The sequence below is a fragment of the Rhincodon typus genome, chromosome 38, assembly GCF_021869965.1.
Source record: "Rhincodon typus isolate 14 chromosome 38, sRhiTyp1.1, whole genome shotgun sequence".
NCBI lineage: Eukaryota > Metazoa > Chordata > Chondrichthyes > Orectolobiformes > Rhincodontidae > Rhincodon > Rhincodon typus.
The window spans coordinates 4006927-4029720 of record NC_063369.1 but is presented as its reverse complement, the minus strand read 5'-3'; the positions used below and the strand labels follow the sequence as shown (position 1 = coordinate 4029720).

General features: G+C 48.3%; 2 protein-coding genes across 6 annotated transcripts in view; one reads left to right on the top strand and one right to left on the bottom strand.

Moving 5' to 3' along the window:
* The window catches only part of LOC109924617 (transitional endoplasmic reticulum ATPase-like), a 21107-nt gene extending 10822 nt beyond the window's left edge, over positions 1–10285 (top strand). The window contains exons 7-11 of the mRNA XM_048617796.1: positions 735–913; positions 2967–3096; positions 4701–4859; positions 6606–6757; positions 9010–10285. Coding sequence (XP_048473753.1) covers positions 735–913; positions 2967–3096; positions 4701–4859; positions 6606–6757; positions 9010–9109 — 720 coding nt within the window. The 3' untranslated portion in view covers positions 9110–10285. The remainder of the gene's footprint in view (positions 1–734; positions 914–2966; positions 3097–4700; positions 4860–6605; positions 6758–9009) is intronic.
* A 4483-nt stretch (positions 10286–14768) lies between these two features.
* The window catches only part of LOC109924616 (prostaglandin E2 receptor EP1 subtype-like), a 21190-nt gene continuing 13164 nt past the window's right edge, over positions 14769–22794 (bottom strand). For 3 of the 5 annotated variants that reach the window (XM_048618079.1, XM_048618080.1, XM_048618082.1), the window contains exons 2-3: positions 19136–20057; positions 14775–17859 (exon numbers count right to left, since the gene is read on the bottom strand). In XM_048618079.1, coding sequence (XP_048474036.1) covers positions 17614–17859; positions 19136–20029 — 1140 coding nt within the window. In that variant the 5' untranslated portion in view covers positions 20030–20057 and the 3' untranslated portion in view covers positions 14775–17613. Of the gene's footprint in view, positions 17860–19135; positions 20058–22794 lie in introns of all 5 variants that reach the window. The other 2 variants (XM_048618078.1, XM_048618081.1) reach the window with 2 other exon arrangements.

Here is a 22794-nt window from a genome sequence, read left to right as displayed (position 1 = left end):
GAAAGCTTTTACAAGGATGGTAGCAGAAGTGTTTCATCAATCCTTTGAAATGTTGGTGTCACTGGTGAGGCCATTTGTCAGACAAGGGGCAGCAGATACATGGGAACACCATCCCCTGCAAGTTCCCCTCCAAGCCACTCACCATCCTGACTTGGAAACGTATCACCGCTCCTTCAGTGTCGCTGGATCATAATCCTAGAATTCCCTCCCTAATAGCATTGTGGGTCAACCTACAGCACATGGACTATAGCGGATCAAGAAGGCAGCTCAACCCCAGCTTCTCAAGGGGCAATTAGGGATGGGCAAGAAATGCCGACCCAGCCAGTGACACCTATGTCGATGATTTAAGTAAAACAAACTGTAGGTGGTCCTTGGGAGCTGATTACATTCCAGCAGCTGTGCAGTCACTGCTAGGTGGTGTGTATATACCCGCCAGGGGTGAGTTAGCTCAGTTGGGCTGGATGGCTGGTGTGTGATGGCCACATCCCTGTTACCATGGAGTACCCTCCTTCTCAACCTCTCCCCTTGCCTGAGGTGTGGTGACCCACCAACAGTTGTCTCTCTCTGATGAGACCACTCTTTATTACCAGCCAGGTATCATCGCAGAGGCAAACAACTGCAATGCCAGTCAATGCAAACACTGTGCCTGTTGCTCCCAGCCCAGTTTGATGGGCTGACGGGTGATTTATCTCATTGTCTGTTGGCTGTGTTTCTTTGTTTGCCTTTGTTGAAAGGCGCGGCAAGCTGCCCCCTGCATCTTGTTCTTCGATGAGCTGGACTCCATTGCGAAGTCTCGGGGAGGGAGCGCTGGCGATGGCGGGGGGGCATCGGACAGGGTGATCAACCAGATCCTCACCGAGATGGACGGCATGTCGGACAAGAAGAATGTCTTCATTGTGGGAGCCACAAACAGGTGGGTGGGTGGGGATCGGGTTGGGGGGGAGATCATCCCTGTCTCACACACACATACCTTCCCCTGCACAGGGCTGTGTGTGTGTGTGTGTGCGTGTGTGTGTGTGTGCATGCGCGTGTGTGTGTGTGTGCGTGCGTGCGTGTGTGTGCGTGCATGTGTGTGTGTGTGTGTGCGCGTGCGTGCATGTGTGTGTGTGCGCGCGCGTGCGTGCGTGCGTGTGTGTCACCTACAGGTAAACAGCGTGATTAATACAGGAACCTGCTGGTCTCTGTGCCTCAGACTGACCGTTCAGCCAGTCACCCTACAGTGAGACATTGGTAGCATTGTTCCAGCACTGCCTGTGGCCGTTCAGCCCGTCATGCCTGTGCCGGTTCTATTATCAAGTGACAATTTCCTCCATAGCCCTGCACCTTATTTCTATCTAAATAACTATCCAATGCACCTTTTCAATGCCTCGATGGACCTGCCCTCCTCCACATTTCCAGGCAGTGCATTCCACACCCTAACTACGTGCTGAGTCAAAATGTCTTTTTAAGTTACACTTCATTTGCCATCACTTTTTAAATCTATGCTCCTCTCATTCTTGATCCTTGTACAAGCAGGAACAGCTTCTTCATATCTGTGATAGTAGGAACTGCAGATGCTGGAGTCAGAGATAACAAGGTATAGAGCTGGATGAACACAGCAGGCCAAGCAGCATCAGAGGAGCAGGAAAGCTGACGTTTCAGGTCATTTTCTGAAGAAGGGTCCCAACCTGAAACATCAGCTTTCCTGTTCCTCTGGTGCTGCTTAGCCTGCTGTGTTCCTCCAGCTCTACACTATGTTACCTTCTTCCTATCTGTTCTATCCAGCCACACTCATGATTTTGAAAACCTCAATCAAATCTCCTCTCAGCCGCTTTCTCTCCAAGGACTACAGTCCCAACATCTTCAATCTGTCCTCATCAATGAAGCTTCTCCTCCCTGGAACCATTCTTGTAAACCGTGTCGGCGCTGCATGTTCAGTGCGTGCACACCTTTCCTGTTATGTGCTGTCCACAGCTGGACACAATACTCCAGCTCAGACCTGACAAGTGTCTTGTAAAAGTTCAACATCACGATCAAGGACTCTCACCAACAATTGCAGATGCGCCATAGAAAGCATACCATCACAGCTTGGTATGGCAACTGCTCTGCCCAGGACTGTAAGAAACTACAGAGAGTTGTGAACACAGCCCAGACCATCACACAATCCAACCTTCATCCATTGAGTCCACCTACTCTTCGTGTTGCCATGGAAAAGCAACCCTCCCAACCTGGTTATAATCTCTTCCAACCTTTCCTGTCAGGCAGAGGTAAAAAAGCTTTGTTTAAGTACCAACCACTTCCAGAACAGCTTCTTCCTCGCTGTTATTAGATTTCTGACCGGTCCCCTCAAATTTCAAATTTAATGTTGATCTTGCTTTTGTACAGCTCCTGTGCAGCCACAACTTTGTGTGTCTCGCTCATTCACCCTGTGGTCTGAATGTTCTTGTATGCTCTGATCTGCCTGTACTGCACGCAAAACGAAAGTTTTCACTGTATTTAGGTACATGTGACAACAACAAATCAAATCTTCACCCCCGTGCTCTTGTACCCTGTGCCCGTATTAATAAAGTAAAGGATACTGTCTGCTGTCTCTACCTGCACTGTCACCTTCCATGGGCTGTGCACATGCATACCCAGGTCCCTCTCCCTTTGGAACTGCACCCACTATTTTATCTTGTGTCTTCCAATGTTTTTCTGCCCATTGTGACAAAGGAGCAGCGCTCTAAAAGCTTGTGATTTCAAATAAACCTGTTGGACTATAACCTGGTGTCGTGTGATTTCTGACCTTGTCCACCCCAGTCCAACATCGGCACTTCCATTTCTGGAGTTCCACGCTGTCCTCTTCCCAGTTCACAAATCCTTCCAAGTTTAGAGCCATTGAACGCTCCTGTTTTGTTTGAATTCCCTCTCTGGTGAACGGCCACCCTTCTATTAAGATGCATGTCCTTCCTGTTACCGTGTGACCCGACTCAGCTGTCTGCTTCCAGGCCGGACATCATTGACCCAGCCATCTTGCGACCCGGCCGCTTGGATCAGCTGATTTATATCCCACTGCCCGACGAGAAATCCAGGGCGTCCATTTTGAAAGCTAACCTGAGGAAGTCGCCCATTGCCAAGGTACAGAGATTGGGGGAATTCCAGCAGTGGGTTCCAGGCCGGTTGGGGGGCGGCGATAAGTTACCGGGGAGGGGGGGTTACAGACGACGCAACCGAGGACAGAGGCATGGGGGTGACAGACAGGGAAAAGCATAGCAGAGATCAATCAGAGGGCAGAATGGCCTTTCACAAATACTTCCCCTGGGGTGGGGGAGGGGGATAAGGGTGGGGGTGGTGTAGGGGCAAATTTTGGGTAACGTGAGTGGGAGTGGAAGATGGGGACAGTGGGGTGTGGGGGTAAGGCGTACAGAGACAATATTCTGCTTATAGCGGAAGCACTGCTACCCCTGAGCAGTAGGGGGCACTCTCTGCCTGTGTTTGGGTTGGGGTAGGGTGTGATGCTAAAGGAGAGGAATTTTTAAATGCTGTCCATTTTCTGTGCATTTCTTGATATGTCACACACTGTTTTTGCAAATTGTCGTCTCGTCATCTCTCCCCCAACTCCCCTTTAAACCTCCCCACTGCCTCCCCCCGCACCTCTGTCTCACAGTGAGGGTCCCAGTTGTTGTTGTTGTACTTGCAGCATTGAAACAAGCTCCATTCGACTAGCGGTGCGCCACATGAGCATCCTCCCTCCTCCCACTTTACAGAATCTCAGCCCAACGACATCACTGTCTAAAAGCAGCAGGATCCCACAGATGCTGGAAATCTGAAATAAACTCAGAGAGAGCTGGAGGTCTGGCAGTGAAAAGTAGAGTTAACATTTTGAGTCTAGTCGGAAATGCTGATTTTTAGCATTAAAAATACGGATATTTTCCCAGCCCCCTTCTGTCCTGAAGAGTCATTCGGACTTGACATTAGCGTAGCCTCCATTTCTTGGTGCATTTATCTTGTTTTTACATCAGTATATCTCTGCTATTCGCTTTGACCATCCTCTGTGGGAACAAGCTCCATGTTTTCAGCGAAACTCCTCCGGCTACGTGACAGGATTTCTTCAGGATTTCCTGTGCATCTATGGGTGCCAGTCCCTTGCCTGTAACCTCAGTGTGTGATACAGTGGTTGGGTTGGCTCTCGAACTCCAGTGAGGCGATCCGAAATCAGACCCCCTCTGTGTAGGGGTCGTGTGAACTCCAAACCCTGTTTGAAGCAAGAGCTGAGAATCTGAACTAGGCCAGACAAACTCAAAGGCCACCTTGATGTGTAGCAGATCTGGTTCTCGACGCCAATGAGGTGGCGGGCAAGTGTGGAGTTTGCCCCTTCCAGGTTATTTCGTTTGAAGCGCGTTATCCCTGATAGAAAGAGAAACTGGGTGTGGATACTGTGGTATTGAAAGATCCGACAGATGTTTATTTACCGTTGGCAGTAATTATATTCACAGACACACAAGCGTCTGGCTTCGCGCCAGGCTATTCAGTACCAGCAGAGGAGCATGCCCCTAGTAGAGTGTCATGCTTCATGTGGCCTGAGGTAAGATGGAGTCTGAGAGCTATTTCCCTAGCTATGAGATAATAAGCATGTTTCTTGAAAGCACTGTGAGACAGAGGCACATAACAGATGCCGTCAGGGGGTGGGGATGTAATTAAAGCGCCATGTTGACACCCAGCTTATTTGTTTTCATTCTCAGAATGTGGACTTGGCGTACCTGGCCAAAATAACACATGGCTTCTCGGGTGCTGACCTGACTGAGGTTTGTCAGCGGGTTTGCAAACTCGCCATCCGAGAGGCCATCGAAGCGGAGATTAAACGGGAGCAGGAACACCAAAACAACCCGGATGTAGCCATGGTGAGTGGGCAGGCAGACATCCATCACCTCCCCCCGCCCCCCCCCACCACCTCCGGGGGCATATAAAACAAACCTTTCAACATGGGCACGCCTGGCATCGGGCCTTCTAATCTCCGGTGGAACTTTACATTTCCATCTTGACGCCCGGAGTTGGGGGTTCGTGGGTCGGGGGAGGTTATGGAGTCGCACACTGTGTATGGAGCCCCACACCGACCTGCGTTTAGATAGCGCCTCCATCGTAAAACATCCCACGTTACTTCCCGGGAGTGTTTTCCAACCAAATCCGACACTACGCCTATGGAGATGGGGTACGTGACCAGGAGCATGGCCAAAGAGGTCGGATTTAAGGAGCGTCTTAAAAGAGGGAAAAGAGAGCGAAGTGTTAGGGAGAGAATTCCGGGGATGTTTCTTTCTACGTCCGTCACAAGATGGTGGGCGGTGCTGCCCAGGTCAGCAGTCATCCCCCATCCCATAATTGGCCTTTTGTGAAGGTCATGGTGACCGTTCTCCCTGTGGTGTAGGGACAGACACAGTGCTGTCCTGGGGGAGGGGAGTTCCAGGATTCTGACCCAGCGACACTGAAGGAATGGCGACATATTTCCATGTGAGTGTCTCGGAGGGGACCCTGCAGGGGGTGGTGTTCCCATTTCTGTTTGTTGGAGAATTTTTTGATTTAACCTGTTAATGGAGGTGGGGACACCATTGGCCTGGCCTGTATTTTATTGCCCACCCCTAACTGCCCTGATGGTATTGATGAGCCAGTTCAGGAGTAGACAGCTCAAAAAATTCTCATCCACCTAGACCTTGGCTGTGATGGTGTTGCCAAGGAGATTATTGGTTGTAGGGTGGGGAGGACGAATCTAGTGGATCCCATTGAGAGATTCCTAATGCAACCCAATTCTCAGCCAATAAGCAGAATCAGGCAGAAGGTGCAGAAGCTTGAACACACGTACCAACAGATTCAAGAACAGCTTCTTCCCTCCTGCTGTTATCAGACAGCTGAATGGAGCTCTCTAATTTCAAATAACGTTGATCTTGTTAATATTAGTCTTGTTTTGTGCTCCTCCTGTGCAGCGTAACCCTGTATACCTCACTCTGTCTAAGCGCCCTATGATCCCAATGTCCTTGTTTGCTGTGTTTTTGTTTTCTATTCATTTTGTGGGATGTGGGCATCGCCGACTAGACTAGCATTTCTTGCCCATCCCTAATTGCCCCTTGAGAAGGTGTTGGTGAGCTGCCTTCTTGAACCGCTGCAGTCCTCCAGCTGTGGGTTGACCCACAATGCTATTAGGGAGGGAATTCCAGGATTGTGACCCAGCGACACTGAAGGAATGGCAATATATTTCCAAGTCAGAATAGTGTGTGGCTTGGAGGGGAACTTGCAGGGGGTGGTGTTCCCATGTATCTGCTGCCCCTTGTCCTTCTAGATGGAAGTGATCATTGGTTTGGAAGGTGCTGTCTGAGGATCTTTGGTGAATTTCTGCATGAATGATCTTCCTGTACTACTCACAAAACAAAGTTTTTCACTGTACTTAGGTACATGACAACAATAAATCAAATCAAATCAAATAAAATTCTAGCCTGTAGTGAGATGAAGCCCCAGGAAAGGGTTCTTTTATAAAATTGAACGCAGCTCCACCCTCCCCACGCTCCCGGAACTCAGTTCCACGGTAGGTCCTGCCGCGTTGCTGTGTCGTGCTCAGACCTGAAGCTCATCCCTTCCTTTTCCTTGCTCTCTTGGACCAGGAGGACGACTACGACCCCGTCCCTGAGATTCGTCGGGACCACTTCGAGGAGGCTATGAGGTTCGGCCGCCGCTCGGTCAGTGACAACGACATCCGGAAATACGAGATGTTCGCCCAGACGCTGCAGCAGAGCCGCGGTTTCGGAAATTTCAGGTCTGCCTTCGGTAGTGGAGCAGGCTCTAACACCACGGGCAAACACAGCCCTGACCTGGGACAGGGCGTTGGGATAATAGCACGCAAATTAGTTATGTTGGTGCAGACTCGATGGGCAGAATGGCCTTTTCTGCGCTGTATGAATCTAAGCATTAATGTAGTGCCATTTGTGAACACACTGTGTTCCGAAGCCTCATTTTTCTAAAGTTGCATTTACTGCTATAATGAAGGAAATACAGCAGCCAGTTTGCACACAGCGAGCTCCCACAAACAGCAATCTGATTCACGTTTGAAGGGAGGGTTAAACATTGGTCAGCAGTCGAGGGAGAACCCCCCCACCCCCGCTCTTCAAAATGGTGGAGGGAGATCTCCCAAGAGGACAGACAGGACCACAATTTAAAATCTCCAGCAAAAGGCAACATCTCCGACAGTGCGGCGCTCCCTTAGCGCTGACCCTCCGACAGTGCGGTGCTCCCTCAGGATTGCACTAAATGTGGCTGCTCGGAGTTCCCGCTCCATTCCCTGGACGGACTATGGGGGGCTGGAACACACAGCCTTGTGACATAGCTGAGGCTGCTATTCCTGGAGCCAGTGGCACGTAGTGGTTTCTGTACCTGGCTTTAATTCATTCCGTAAATCTCATCACCAGTTTCTGACATTCCAGCACTTCACAGCCAGTGATGTGCATCTGTATTCAACATCGGAAAGACCTGTTGAGTTTCTCCTGCACTGTGGAGAGAGAGAGAAACCGAGTTAACATTTCTGCTCCAGTGACCCTTCTTCAGAGCTTGGTTTTATTTTTACTGTTATGTACACCTCTGTATTGTTAGACTGAAGGTACCTAATGGGTTCTTTCAAGTCTGATCAAAATGATTACAAGACATGTGCGCTTTAATATGAAGCAAATTTACTAGCTTAATCTACTTAATATAAGTTAGAGACATATGCAAATAAATGAGTGAATCTATTATAGTAGAACCCCTACAGTGAGGAAAGAGGCCATTCAGGTCCAGGCAGACCCTCCGAAGAGCATCCCATCCAGACCCATTCCTGTAACCCTGCATTTCCCATGGCTAACCTACCTCATCTACACATTCCTGAACGCTACAGGCAATGTAGCATTGCCAATCCACCTAGCCTCCATATCATTGGACCGTGGGAGGGAACCGGAGCACCCAGAGGAAACCCACGCAGACACGGGGATAATGTGCAAACTCCACACAGACAGTTGCCTGCGGGTGGAATTGAACCTGGGTCCCTGGTGCTGTGGGGCAGCAGCACTAACCCTGAGCCACCCCACTTAGCTTAAGCTATGTAATAAACACTGACATTATATACAAAGAAGTGAGTCTCACACTGCCAACACAGACTTTGGTGACGGGGCACTCAGACGTCTATCTCCGATTCCATGGCACCAGTCTTGTGAACCCCAGCCCGGTCGTGGAAAGCCCCCCGAGTGGAGCAAGGTCCCTGATAGTAATACTATTCCGAATCTAAGATTACATGCTGACTAACTCCCCATCGTGTAATGCTCAGTATTTTTCCAGACGTGCAGAAAAATAAGTTGAAAACATCTCCAGGTAGCTCTATGTTCACAGACAATCAAGATTGTGCAGTTCTCTTGCAGCCAAAACAGTCATGTTCGCCTGGTTTAATGCATTTTCCCACTTTGTTTCAATTTAGCATTGCCGTGAGCCATTAACCCTTAATAAGCTGGTTTGAAGATATGAGTTTAACCCGTCATGACAGTATTTTGATGTAAATGTAGATTGGCAAAGCACTAGCTGTACAGTACAGATCAGTGGATAACATTTTCAAGGGGAGCTTTCTGACTTTGAAATGTTGATGGGATTGCTGTTTGTGGCCCTCACAGAGAAATCATGTTGTAACATCACGGACATCACTATTATCTGTATTATACATGAGTCATGAGCAGTTGACTTTCCCATGCAGGGATACATCCACTGAAAACAAAAAGGACACGTCCAAGCCTTGCACCCTGAGTTACACAGAAGCCCAGGGAACCTATAGTTCCCCATTGGTTGAGGTGTTGCCAAGGAGAAAACAGTCAGAACTGAACCAATCAGTCAACACCTTTGTTTCCCCTATAGCTTAAACTGCTGTGATGGTTTGAAATTTGGCATTCTTGCATGTGTCCGGGGGGAGATAAAAAGATTTGGTGACCCGTCTGTCTTTATCCAGCAATATTCCTAGTCTTTCCCGACTTCCCATCCGTTCCTTCCCTCTTTCAGGTTTCCGTCCAGCAATCCGAGTGGCGGCCAGGGGAGTGGTGACGGAGGGAGTGGAGGGAACTTGTATCGCGAAGAGGGAGATGATGACCTCTACAACTGAGCAGCGAGTTCAGAGGTCAAAGAGTACTGGGTCACAGTCTGAGGACAGGCAGCCTTTGCGCACAGCCAAGGACAAAGCTGTTAGCTGCACCGTGCTGGAAAGTGGCACACTTTACTTGGATTCCGCATTTACTTCCGCGTTTTTTTGTTTGAACTCTGACCCCATGTCCCAGGGTTTGGTTTTGGCAGGCACGGCTTCATGACTCGGTGTTTTGTATGGTACACGGAGTAAACACACCTGTCCATTGCCATGGTTACCGTGTGGGCATTGGGTGCATGCTTGTGTGAGTTTGGTGTACCTGTGTGTATATAGAAATATATAGAGGTACATGTGTGAGTGTGAGCTCAGTTATGACTGCCATCCATTCAGATGCAGGCAAGAAAGCTCAGTCTTTCACGATGTGACTAAACCAAACCAAAGGCCTGGTCCCTGGAGACAGAAGAAGACCCTTTCTGATAGGTGAGGTACTTGTCACAGAGCCATACAGCATGGAAACAGACCCTTCGGTCCAACCAGTCCACGATGAGCATAATCCCAAACTGTGTGGTATTCCCTAAAGGATTTCAATGCTGTACATTGAGAGGGATCCAAATTGTCTCTCTAAACCCATTGTCTCACCTGTCTCAATTTCTGTCTACCTTAGAACTGATTTTATGGCCAATCCTGTATTACAAACTGGAATATGTTATACAGACTCCATGTGCTAAGACCAGGGACAGGATGTGTCTCTGCAGCCATGATGAGGATCGGGTCTCAGTCACCAACCTCCCAGCTTTTTGTATATGGGATCAGACTGAGTGCTCTCTGCTCTCTCCAACTCCACCCCAAGCACCTCAGATTGGCAACTCTCATCCCCCTTCTCATATCTGTTCATCCCCTTGAGAGGATCAATCCCTCCCCTATCTCTGTCACCTCCTTCAGCCCTACAATTGACCCTCTGGTTTGGACACTACGTTGTGTCACCTTGAGAGCACCCCCTCCCCACACACGGGCCTGAGGTGTGATCCTCTGCAGGCCCCAGGCCTCAGTGTAAATTATGCCAGCCAGCTGGGAGTGGGGCCAACTCTCCAGCTCAGAATGCCCCAGGCACAACAGGAAATGAAGTTAACGCTCCAGGCTGCAGCTGTGACGTGGATAGTGTAGGATCTATGTAATAAAAATATGGGTTTACTTGAACTTTCTCTGGACATGTTCCTACTTGAAAGAGATGCTGCAAAGAGGCTGTATGATTGGGTGAGGGAGTGCGTCGATGATGAACTGATTGTTGGGGAACATGTTAGGGGGACTAACCCTATCGCAGCCTTTCTGCTCCTATGATGCTGCTTGGCCTGCTGTGTTCATCCAGCTGTGCACCTTGTTGTCTCTCATGGTAGGGGGAGCGGTTGTTTCACCGGAATCGCGGGTTCCGGGCTCATGGCTGTGAATCCAGTCCACAGCAACATAATTAACTCTTTTAATTGCCCTCTGACATGGCCTCACAAACCGTCACTCTGTTCAAAGGGCACTTAGGGATGGGCGATAAATTCTGGCCTTGCCAGTGATGCCCCATGTCCCATCAAAAAGTAAACAGTTCATATCCTGGACAAATATGTCTCTCCTTCTCTGTGCCTCTCTGTCTGCTTGTCTCCCCTTCTGTCTCCCCCTCTATCTGTCTGTCTGCCTGTCTCTCCCCCTCTGTCTCTCTCCATCTGTCTCTCTCCATCTCTGTCTCTCTCGCTCTCTGTTAGTCTCTCTGTCTCTCCCCCTCTGTCTCTCTCTGTCTCTGTCTCTCCCTCTCTGTCTCTGTCTCTCCCGCTCTCTGTCTCTCCCCCTCTGTCTCTCTCCGTCTCTGTCTCCCTCGCTCTCTGTCAGTCTCTCTGTCTCTCCCCCTCTGTCTCTCTCTGTCTTTGTCTTTCTCTCCCGATGTCTCTCTCTGTCTAACTCTCTGTCTCTTTATCTTTCTCTCTCTCCCTCTCTCTCTGTCCCCCTCTTTTTCTTGCTCTGTCCTTGCTTGGAGTTTGAGGGGAGTTGCTGATATTTCCTGTTCAGTCTTCCCCTGTGAAGTTCGTCTGGCTCCAGATCTGGCATTGAGATGGTTTGTGTCTTTGTTACGCAAGGTTCAAGTCTAAAGCTTTGCTTTTCCAATGCCACCTGATAAAACACATGCCAACCCTGTGAAAATGGAATGGGATTTATATTTAACAAATCCAGTTATGCTCTAGAGAAAAAAGCCAAGTGATGCGTATAGCTGTGTGAGGTTGTGACCATATGTCAGGTAGAGTAGGGATGGGGGCAGGAGTGAATCTGTAACAAGGTAGGTATTTCTACCTTTTAACAACACCTAACTTCAATGACCCTGACATCACCTCAAGCCAAAGAACGGTTACAGAATAAAAGACCATTCTGTACCAGCTCTCTGCAGGAGCAATTTAGCTAATCCTTTTCCCCTGCCTTCTCTCCCTAAAGTACAGGGGGCACTTGGGAAAGAGAATCAGAGATACACTGTTTGCTCCATCAAGCCTTCTCCTTCACTCCATACAATAGTGGCTGATTTTGAGTTTCTCCGCCTGTTCCCCATGTCCCTGATTTTCCGAGAGACCAAACTTCTGCGCTGACTCCAGTCTGCGTTAACAGATGAGGCCCAAACGAGAGAAATAGGGTCTGCACCAGGAACCGGAGACACTTATAAAGGATCAGGGATGTACGGTGTTTATAGGAATTACCCACAACCTGATATTCCTCTGCAGCCCAGGAACCTAAACCCAATCCATGACAAGTCACCAGGACAAGTACTTTGTTTTTTGAAAAGGGACAGTGTTCCAGTTAAAAGTGAAAGAACTGCGGATGCTGTAAATCAGGAACAAAAAACAGAAGTTATTGGAAAAGCTCAGCAGGTCTGGCAGCGTCTGTGAAGGAAAAAATCAGAGTTAACGTTAGTCACTGGACCCAAAACGTTAACTCTGATTTTTTTTTCACAGATGCTGCCAGAGCGCTGAGCTTTTCCAGCAACAGTGTTCCAGTATCCCAGCTGGGAAAAACCAGCCTGTGTTGGCTGTTTTCCGTTGGGAATAAGCACCTGGTCAGCAGCCATTCCCGGCTTTTTCTGATTGGGAAAGGCTAACTACATAACACGCTGTGATTAACTGTCATCAATTAGTCAGAGAGGTCTACAGCATGGAAACAGGCCCTTCGGCCCAACGTGTCCATGCTGCCCAGTTTTCACATCTAATTTAGTCCCATTTGCCTGTGTTTGGCCCATATCCCTCCATACTATCCCATCCATGTCCCTGTCTAAACGTTTCTAAAATGACAAAATTGTACTCGCTTCCACCACTCCCTCTGGCAGCCTGTTCCAGATACTCACCACCCTCCATGTGAAAGAATTGTCCCTCTGGACCTTTTTGTATCTCTCCCCTCTCACTTTAAACCTATACCCTCTAGATTTAGACTCCCCTACCATGGGGAAAAACTGTTGGCTTTCTACCTTATCTATGTCCCTCATGATTTTATAGACCTCTATAATATCACCCCTCAGTCTCCTACGCTCCAGGGAGAAAAGTCCCAGCCTATCCAATCTCTCCTTATAATTCAAACCCTCCAGTCCAGGAAGCATCCCAGTAAATCTTTTCTGCACTCTTTCTAGTTTAATAATACCCTTTCTATCGTAGGGCGACCAGAACTGCACACAACACACCAAATGCGGCCTCACCAACATCTTGTACAACTACAACAAGACATTCCAACTCCTATACTCACTGCTCTGACCGGTGAAAGCTAGCATGCTGAAAGCTGCCTTCACCACCCTGTCTACCTGTGACACCACATTCAAGGAGCTATGAACCTGTATGGCTAGATCTTTTTGTTCTGTAACACTCCCCAGGGCCCCACCATTGACTGTGTAAGTCCTGCCCTGGTTTGACCCACCAAAATGCAACATCTCGCATTTATCTAAATTAAACTCCATCTGCCATTCCTCAGGCCAGTGGCTCAGTTGATCAAGATCTCACTGCACTCCCAAATACCTTCTTCACTGTGTGAGCAGAGTTTCACTTGATCAAACCGCACTGCTTTTGCAGTCTGGGACTTGATTATTCAGGACAGGATCCTGCCTTGTCTTGGTGCACCCATTAACTGGAGAGTTCCTGGAAACACATTTCTCTTGTTTCAGACGAACTTCAACTAGAAGCTTGACAAGAGTCCATCCTTTCCCAGAGTTAGATTGGTGGACGGTTTTTGAGCTGTTCGCCATTGAACATTAGCAATGGACTGTACTGACAGCTTTGTGCTAGCTATCAATCCTTGCTGGCCCTTTTTGTTAATTCACAGGATGAGGGTGTTGCTGGCTAGGCCAGCATTTATCCCCATCCATAAGTTAAGAGTCAACCATATTGCCGTGGGTCTGGAGTCACATGTAGACCAGACCAGGTAAGGATGGCAGTTTGCTTCCCTAAAGGACATTAGTGAACCAGATGGGTTTTTCCTGACAATCAACAATGGATTCATGGTCATCACTAGACTGGATTCCAGACTTTTATTGATTTAAACTTCCACCATCTGCTATACTTGGTCAGAATGGACTGTTCCCTCCCTATTTTATCCCAGTATGTCCCCTTCTCATTCTTCATCCTTCACCTCTCCACTTTTCTCCTCTTCTTCCAAATCACTCTCTCTCTTTCCCACACTTTACTAACCCTGTTTCCTACTTGATTCCTCATTTCTCTCTTCTCCCTCTCAGCCCTCTTCCCTTCCCTCTATTTCATCCCCCTCTCCTTTCATCTCTCTCTTCCCCCTCACCTTCTCTATCTCTGTCTGTGCATCCTCTCTCTGTCTGTCTCTCTCGCTCTCTATGTCTTTCTCTGTGTCTCCCTCCCTGTCTATCCCTCTGGCTCTCTCTGTGTCTCCCTCTGGGTCTCTCTCTCTTGTCTCTGTCTGTGTCTCCCACTCTGTCTCTCTCTCTCACACACACACACACTCTCTGTCTCAGCGTGTCTGCCTATCTCACTTTCTGATTCTATTCCTCGGGCAATAAAGGTGCTTTACTTTATTTCCAAATTCTTCCAGAAACACAACAGTTCTTTGAGCTCCCCCCTACCTTTGTCTCTCAGTGAGAGAGTCACTGGCTGGGGGAGGGCAGGGGGAGCTCAGGGTCTCCCTTGTGTAGGCCTGGGGGTGGGATTGGGGGCTGGGGACCTCCACCCCGCCCCCACCCGGTCACTTGCTGAATACAGGGATATGGAGCCAGTGAGTGTTGTTCCAATAGGGTCCTGACCAAACCCAACCAACAGCATCACGGCCAAATCTAACTCACTTCCCACACCCCACCCCGTTTCCCCCCTTCTCAACCCCTCCGCCACTGCCTCCTCACAGTCTCCCTCCTCCACCCACTCCCTCATCCTCACACCTCACCCTGTACTTACCCCTCCCCTCACCCTCCACCTAAACCCCTCCTCAGACACACCCCTCCAACCCCCACCCCCCCACTCACTCCACAAACTCCTTGCTCTACCCTCCTCCCTCAAGCTCCCCTCTCCATCCTCTACATTGCCCTTCCTCCTGCTCCTATTCATCTCTTCCCTTCTCCCCCCTCCCTCCTTCATCTCTTCCCTTCTCCCCCCTCCCTCCTCCACCCGTCTCCCTCCCTCCATCCCTCCCACTGTCATGTTTAGTTCAACATTCAGTGTAAGGTGTTATGAACATCAATTTTTATTGTCACATCAAAGCAATGACTCAAAAGGCCACCATACAAAAATACATGGTTCAAAAGTTAATGATAATTCTTAAATACATTCATTTAATATTCACATATTTTTAAAAAATTCTTTGAGCTGAGCAATTCTCTGCATTCCTGAACGTTGACACAAAAATAAACAGTACTGAGATCTGAGCAAATATAAAATATATCGTTCATTGAAGTGCCATTTGCAAAGTAAAGTGCAATGAATGAAGGAGTCAACAGCTTAAGATGTAACCCCTTCAGATTGTGTCATAGCCTCGACTACCAATGAGGTTTGGAGTTTTCTAGAAAGTGGTTAGTGCAATTATTTTTAGCGATGGTCATCTTGGATTAAACCTAGCCCCGCCTGGAATACAAGTTCTGAGGAAGGGTCACTGGACCTGAAACGTTAACTCTGATTTTTCCTTCACAGATGCTGCCAGACCTGCTGGGCTTTTCCAGCAACTTCTGCTTTTGTTCCTTGTTTTAACGTGCTCCAGCCTGTTCCCCCACTTCACGCAGCTACAAGTGGCAGTCAACAGTGTCAGGTTGGGAAACGGGAAGGACGTTGTAGGCCCTTGGCTGTTATAATGGGGGAAACTCAGCAGCTAATCCAGCCTGAGCAAGATCCCACAAACAGCAATGTGATTAATGACTGGCCGATCCTTTCCTGCTGATGCTGGCTGGACTCAGGGGGAGAAATTCCCTCGCTTTTCTTCGAAGTAGAGGCACAGAATCTTTTGCACCTACCCAGGTTGAAGGTACAGTCTCAGCTGAAAGTCAGCACCTCTGGCAGTGTGGCACTCCATCAGCACCACACAGTGAGTGCCCACCTGCATCTTTCTGTGCTTTTGGCTTCTGGTATGTTGCCACAGGTCAGTATGGCTGCTATAACCCAGGAACGGATGGTAGTCCTTCCAAAGTGAAATATGAGCCCAACCATTCCATTAGCAGATTCACAGAGCATTTGTGTACACAATGCACAGCACAGAAAGAGGCCATTCAGCCTGCCTGGTCCATGCTGCTTGTTTATGTTTCTTCCTTCACCTCACATCCTTTCACTCTTGTGCCTCTCTCCAGCTTGCCCATAGCTTAGTTGGCTGGAGGCTGGATTGCAAAACAAACTGATGCCAACAGGGTGGGTTCAATCCCTGCCACAGGCTGAGGTCACCCTGAAAGGACTCTCCTTCTCAAGATTGCCTGAGGGGTTGGTGACTCCTCTGGTTACACCAGTTGTCCATCTCTCTCATGACTGAGTGACCCTCTGGGACTATGCTGTCTTTCCCTCAACAGATTTTACATGCCTTAACCCCTCCCAGTCATAACCAAAGCCATATCACCCCACGCCCCCACCACTTTTTCTGTGAACAGGCTGTTGAATAGGGTTCTGTAGGAATGGTGTTTATTGATGGCTTCTGGTTTCAGACCAGCCCTGGCTCGGGGACCATTTGCTCAAGGGAAAGTTTACACAACACAAAGAGGGGACATATTGTCGGACATTGGAATGAAAAACCATAGGAATTTTTTTAAAAAAAATAAACTCTTATGAACATTGAAACAATTATGCAGAACCCAGAGATGCACACCAGAGAGTAGGTAAAGTCCAGACCCACCAAGGGTGAAAGGCAGCATTCCAATAAAACCTCAAAAACACAGTAAAATCCCAGCAACAAAATAAATTGGCTTGTTAGTGCATCAGTATCATGCAGGCTGCAACCATTACAGAGTTTGATTCCAATGTTCTAATTTTGGAGATTTCAACCCCAGCCATTGATGCGACATTCCCCAGGCTTGCAGACAAAAACATAGAAAGCTTTGGCCACACAACTGGACAATTGCGACTTCAAACACCAATGACAGGCACACAGCCAATGGGAATGAATTTCCTTTCCTGTCATCACTTAGTAATAGTTTGCTGCTGTTGTGTGTTCTAACACTTCCTGCTTTTCGCCCATGGGCTGGAGGAGATTTGGTTTTTCACACGCAATGCTGAGTTCCCTATGCCCCTCCACCCTTTCCTTGTCATATTACCTACTTCATGAAAGGAGGGCAGTTCTGCCCAAGTCAGAAATTCCCCAAAAGACCCTCCAAAGTGAAAGAGCGAGGAGGGCATTTATAATGGAGATGCCAACAAACTACCTTCTCCTCCCCCCACCACTCCAACCCCCAACAAATCCAAGGAATCAACTTTTCACCAGGAAAAGCCTTCTGTCAAACCACAGGCCAGCATTTCTCAGCTGACTCGAGAGTTACCAGATCAATTTTGAACTCTCCACACCGTCGACCTTGCGGTAGAACCCAATGTTCGCTTGACCATCGAGTTACTGCTTTGTTGGGGTCATGGTTTCAATGGCTTTTGCCCGCCCTGCCTGTTACCAAGCCACACTCACCCTCCCCAAATCTTATTTGACACGAAAGCAATGTTCTTGTTGATTGTCCAGTGTTGGTTCACACCAACTGAAGCCCAAAGAAATGACTTGTCCTCACTTGGTCAGTCAGTTTTGCACAGTCTTTAGACCAGATCTAATCCTCTGGGACTCAAGGTACATTCAATCAGTTTCACACTGAGTTCTCGATCGACAGGACACGGTGATCTGAGTCAGATCCCAATGGGTTAAAATAATCATTAGGTTTTCTGCTGCTACATTGACAGTCAGCAGCTCTAAAGGACCCTGAGGGATCAAGTTCTTCTCTTCACCATGTCTGCTTCCTTCGGTGCCAGCTGGAGCAATATGACATTCCTCTCAAGGTGGCCGGGAGTGAGACTCATCACCAATGTCTTCAGCTTCCGATCCTCACCAGCCGTCTCCATTCAGAATTTGTTAATGACACTGCGTTCTGAACTCTGAAAGGAGCTAAACTCCCAGCGGTCAAATTTGCTCTTATTGAAGTCCGTCTTTCTTACGAGCATGGTATAAACCTTCCTCAGGACTGCACGTCGGAGCAGGATGTACACCCAGGGATCCAGAATCTGATTCCAGGAAGCCATGCGTACCCCGAGGAAGCTTAACCAGGACACTTTCTCAATGGTCTGGATTTTCTTTAAACCAACAATCACCTGAGACCAAACAGAGTGAACACTTTATCAAACAGCACAGAAGATACATCGAACATACAGCATAGATCCAGACCATTCAGCCCATCTGGTCAGTACTTATGCTACAGAGCACCTTCGTCCCCGTCTCTTGGAGATAATCAAAACCAAAACAGCAGCTACTTCACAAAGCAGCCTGAAAGTTGTTGACAGTGTCACTACAAGAAAGCACCGTATCAAATGAATCTGTTTGGGACTTTTAACATTTAAAACAAACAAGAAAATTTTATCTGGCTTCTCCTCACTTAGAGTCGTAGAGTTGGACAGCACGGAAACAGACCCTTCAGTCCAACCAGTCCATGCCAACCACAATCCCAAACTAAACTAGTCCCACCTTCCTGCGCTTGGCCCATGTCCCTCCAAACCTTTCCTTTTCATGTACTTATCCTAATGTCTTTTAAACATTGTAACTATACCTGCATCCGTCACTTCCTCTGGAAGTTCATTCTGCACATGAACCACTCTGTAAACAAATACCCCTCATGTCCTTTATAAATCTTTCCCCTCTCACCTTAAAAATATGACCCCTAGTTTTGAACTCCCTCACCCTAGGGAAAAGATCCTTGTCATTCACCCTATCTATGCCCCGCATGATTTTATAAACCTCAATAAGGTCACCCCTCAACGTTCTATGCTTCAGTGAAAAGAGTCCCAGACTTTCCAGTTTATTTTTAATAACAACATCCTGGTAAATCTTTTCCGAACACTCTACAGTTTAACAATATATTTCCTGTAACAGGGCGACCAGAACTGGACACAGTACTCCAGAAGAGGCCTCACCAACATCTTGTACAACCTCAATATGGCATTCCCAACTCCTAAACTCAAAGGTCTGAGCAATGAAAGCAAGCATACTAAACACATTCTTAACCACCCTGTCTACATGTGACACAAAATTCAAAGAATTATGTACCCGATCCCTTAGGTCTCTCTGTTCTACAACTTCCTGTTATTAAACTCAGCTTTAACTTCCCCTATCTCTGTAACCTCCTCCAGCCTCTACATCCCCTCCATATCTCTGTAACATCCCCCAGCCCCTACACCCCCTCCCTATCTCTGTCACCTCCTCCAGCCCCTACACCCCCTCCCTATCTCTGTAACTTCCATCAGCCCCTATATTTCCTCATCTTGCCAGACTCTGAGCTCTAGAATGCCCTCCCTTACCCTCAGCACCACCACCACCACCTGCCCTCCCGTGCCCCGCTGTCATGCCATGCTGCATGGTAATGCCAATACCCACCAGAAGAGGGCTCCAGCAGACACAGGACACCATCATGATCCCAATTAATTGGATAACCATTTCGATGTCATGGGATTTTGCTCTGCGGTTACAATTCTGCTTCTTAATCCTGGCCTGGATGAGCGTCACTCCGCTGATGGTGTTGCAGATCAGTGAGATTAACAGAGCCATCATTCCCAGGAAAGAGAAGAGCAGAGCAAAGGCATCCTCTGTCCAGTGCTGGGCAGGGCCCCCCAGGCGGATGAAACACCAGGTCCTCGGGCACTGGACGCCATATCGGCCAAAGTTCAGAAAGGGCAGGAAAGCGACGAATCCGGCCGTCAACCAAAGAAAGACAACGGCCAGCTTAGTCCTGGTGGACGTGACCACAGCTGAATGGAGCAGGGGTTTTGTGACACCGACACAGCGCTCAACTGCCATGATGCAGCCCAGGAAGAGTGGGCACAGGCCGAAGAACACCAAGGAGCCCCCCAGAAACTGGCACATCGGTCCAGTGCTGACAATTTCCTCCGAGTAGAGACGAAGGACCAGCGCGCCTGGGATGACGTGCCCGGCGAAATCAGTCAGCACCAGGCTGCTGGCAAAGAGCAGGAAGGTGGCTTTGGACCTCCTGCGGAACCTGGCGTAGGATTTGATCAGGATGACAAGAGCAATGATGTTGGACAAGGCGCCCAGAGTCATGGAGAAGCTGGGGACGGCAACAGACACTGACGAGATGGTGGGTTTCCATGGGCACAGTACCGAGCTGGTGTTGGTTTGAGGGAGGCTGGTGTGAGGCAGGTTAGCATTGAGGAGGCTACTGTTCGCAGTAGAACTGCTGATAGCATTAGCAAAACCTTGATAGAGCACTGTCATGTTCCCATGTTGAGCCATTATGTATCTCCTTATCTCCATAACCCATGCAGATCCATTGATGCACCTACTGATGGAAATATTAATAAATTATATAGTTATAATCTATAAAAATAAATTATCTTTTACACAACAAATTATATATAACGTTATATATAATGCTATAGGAATGATATTATTAAATTGGAGAGGGTTCAGAAAAGATTTACCTGGATGTTGCCGGGAATGGAGGGTTTGAGTTATAAGGAGAGGCTGGGACTTTTTTCACTGGAGTGTGGGGGGGTGGGGGTTGAGGGGTGACCTTATAGAGGTTTCTAAAATCATGAGCGGCAGAGATGAGTGGAATGGCAGGTGTTGTTTCCCTAGGGTGAGGGATTTCAAGACTAAGGGGCACATTTTTAAGGTGAGAGGAGAAAGATTTTAAAAAGACACGAGAAGCAATTTTTTGTTTTTAGAGAAGAGTGGTTCGTGGGTGGAATGATCTTCCTGAGGAAGTGGTGGATGTGGGTATAGTTACAACATTTAAAAGCCATTTGGATAAGGTCATGAATAGGAAAGGTTTGGAGGGATATGGGCCAAGTACAGGCAGGTGGGATTAGTTTAGTTTGGGATAGTGTTTGACATGGACTGTTTCTGTGCTGTATAACTCTATAAAGTGTTAAATAATTTTTTACAAAACAAAGAAACCAAACAGCAACATGATCAGAAAATTGTTAGCTTAGGACCAAGTATTGGCAATCCCTTAGAATTTGAATAGTTTATCAGAGCAGTACATGAAAATGGGAAGTCTAACACGGGTTTGGAAATCAGGTCTGCGGCAGCGTGAGCTACACTCAGTTCCACATCACTACACCCCAGGTAGCATGCTCTAGTGATTTCATTCTCAATCCCACCTCAAACACCTAGCCCAACATTCCCCAGGGGGTACTATACTGGCAAAACTCAAAGCCAACACTCTTCCCCCTCTGACTCCCAACTCCGAAAATGCCCCCCTTTTTTAAAATATTCATTCGCGGGGTGAGGGCATCACTGGCCAGGCTACCATTTTTTGCCTATCCCTAATTGCCCAGAGGGCAGTTAAGTGTCAACAAGTTGCTGTGGGTCTGGAGTCACATGTAGGCCAGACCATGTAAGGATGGCAGATTTCCTTCTCTAAAGGATATTAGTGACCCAGAGGGATTTTACAACAATCAGTCTATGATAATTTATTATTTGGTCACTATTAGGTTTCAATTTCAGGTTTATTTAATTCAATTTGAAGTTTCAGCTGCTGTGGTGGGATTCAAACCCAATTATTTCATGTTTCTGGGGGGGTCGTGGACAGTTACATAACCACGGTGGTACCATTCTCTCATGTACCCGTTAGCCTGGGGGGCAGCAATCTGAGAACCAGTCTCAATACATCTAGGTTCGAGAGGGAAAACCACACGTGATCCTAAATCTGCAGGATGTGTGTCAGCGTGAGTGTGTATGTGAGAGAGAGAGAATGGATGTGTGGGAGTACATATGTATGTGTGCATGCATGTGTCCGTGAGGAGAGAATGTGTATGTCTGCAAGAGAGAGACTCTGTGTGAGGAGAGAGTGTGCATGCGTGGTGGATGTGTGTGTGTGAGAGGAGAGAGTGTGCATGCGTGGTGGATGTGTGTGTGTGAGGAGAGAGTGTGCATGCATGTGAGTGTGAGAAGAGAGTGTGCGTCTGTGTGTGAGGAGAGAGTGTGCATGCGTGGGGAGTGTGTGTGTGTGTGAGAGAGACTTTGTGTGCATGAGGAGAAAGTGTGCATGCATAGGTGAGTGTGCGTGAGGAATGTGTGTGTGTTAGAATTAGAGTTAGAGTTAGAATCCCTACAGTGTGGAAACAGGCCCTTCAGCCCAACAAGTCCACACCGAACCTCAGAGCATCCCACCCAGATCCATCCCCCTATGACCCACCTAATACACACCCTCTACCTCCCTGAACACTACGGGCAATTTAGCACGGCCAATCCGCCTAACCTGCACATCTTCGGACTGTGGGAGGAAACCGGAGCACCCGGAGAAAACCCACGCAGACACAGGGAGAATGTGCAAACTCCACACAGACAGTCGCCCGAGGCTGGAATCGAACCCAGGTCCCTGGCGCTGTGAGGCAGCAGTGCTAACCACTGTGCCACCGTGTCGACTGTGTGTGTACGCAGACTGTGTGTGTGTGTGTGTGAGGACTGTATGTGTGTGTGTATGTGTGTTTATGTATGTGTGTGTGAGGAGAGACTTTGTCTGTGTGTGTGTGTGTGTATGTGTGTGAGAGGAGAGAGTGTGCATGTGTGGGTGAGTGTGTGTGTGTGAGGACTATGTGTGTGTGATGACTGTGTGTGTGTGTGTGTGGACTGTGCGTGTGTGTGAGAGAATCTGTGTGTGTGTGTGAGAGAGACTTTGTCTGTGTGTGTGTGGAGAGAGTGTGCATGCGTGGGTGAATGTGTGTGTATGAGGAGAGAGTGTGCAAGCATGGGGAGTGTGTGTGTGTGTGAGGACTGTGTGTGTGTATGTGTGTGTGTGGTGTGTGTGTGTGTGCCGACTGTGTGTGTGTGTGTGTGTGTGAGGACTGTGTGTGTGTGTGAGGACTGTGTGTGTGTGTGAGTGAGGACTGTGTGTGTGTGGAGTGTGTGTGTGTGTGTGAGGACTGTGTGTGTGTGTGTGTGTGTGTCTGTGAGTGAGGACTGTGTGTGTGTGAGGATTGTGTGTGTGTGTGAGTGTGCGAGTACTGTGTGTGAGAGTGTGTGAGGAGTGTGTGTGTGTGTGTGTGCGAGTACTGTGTGTGCGAGAGTGTGTG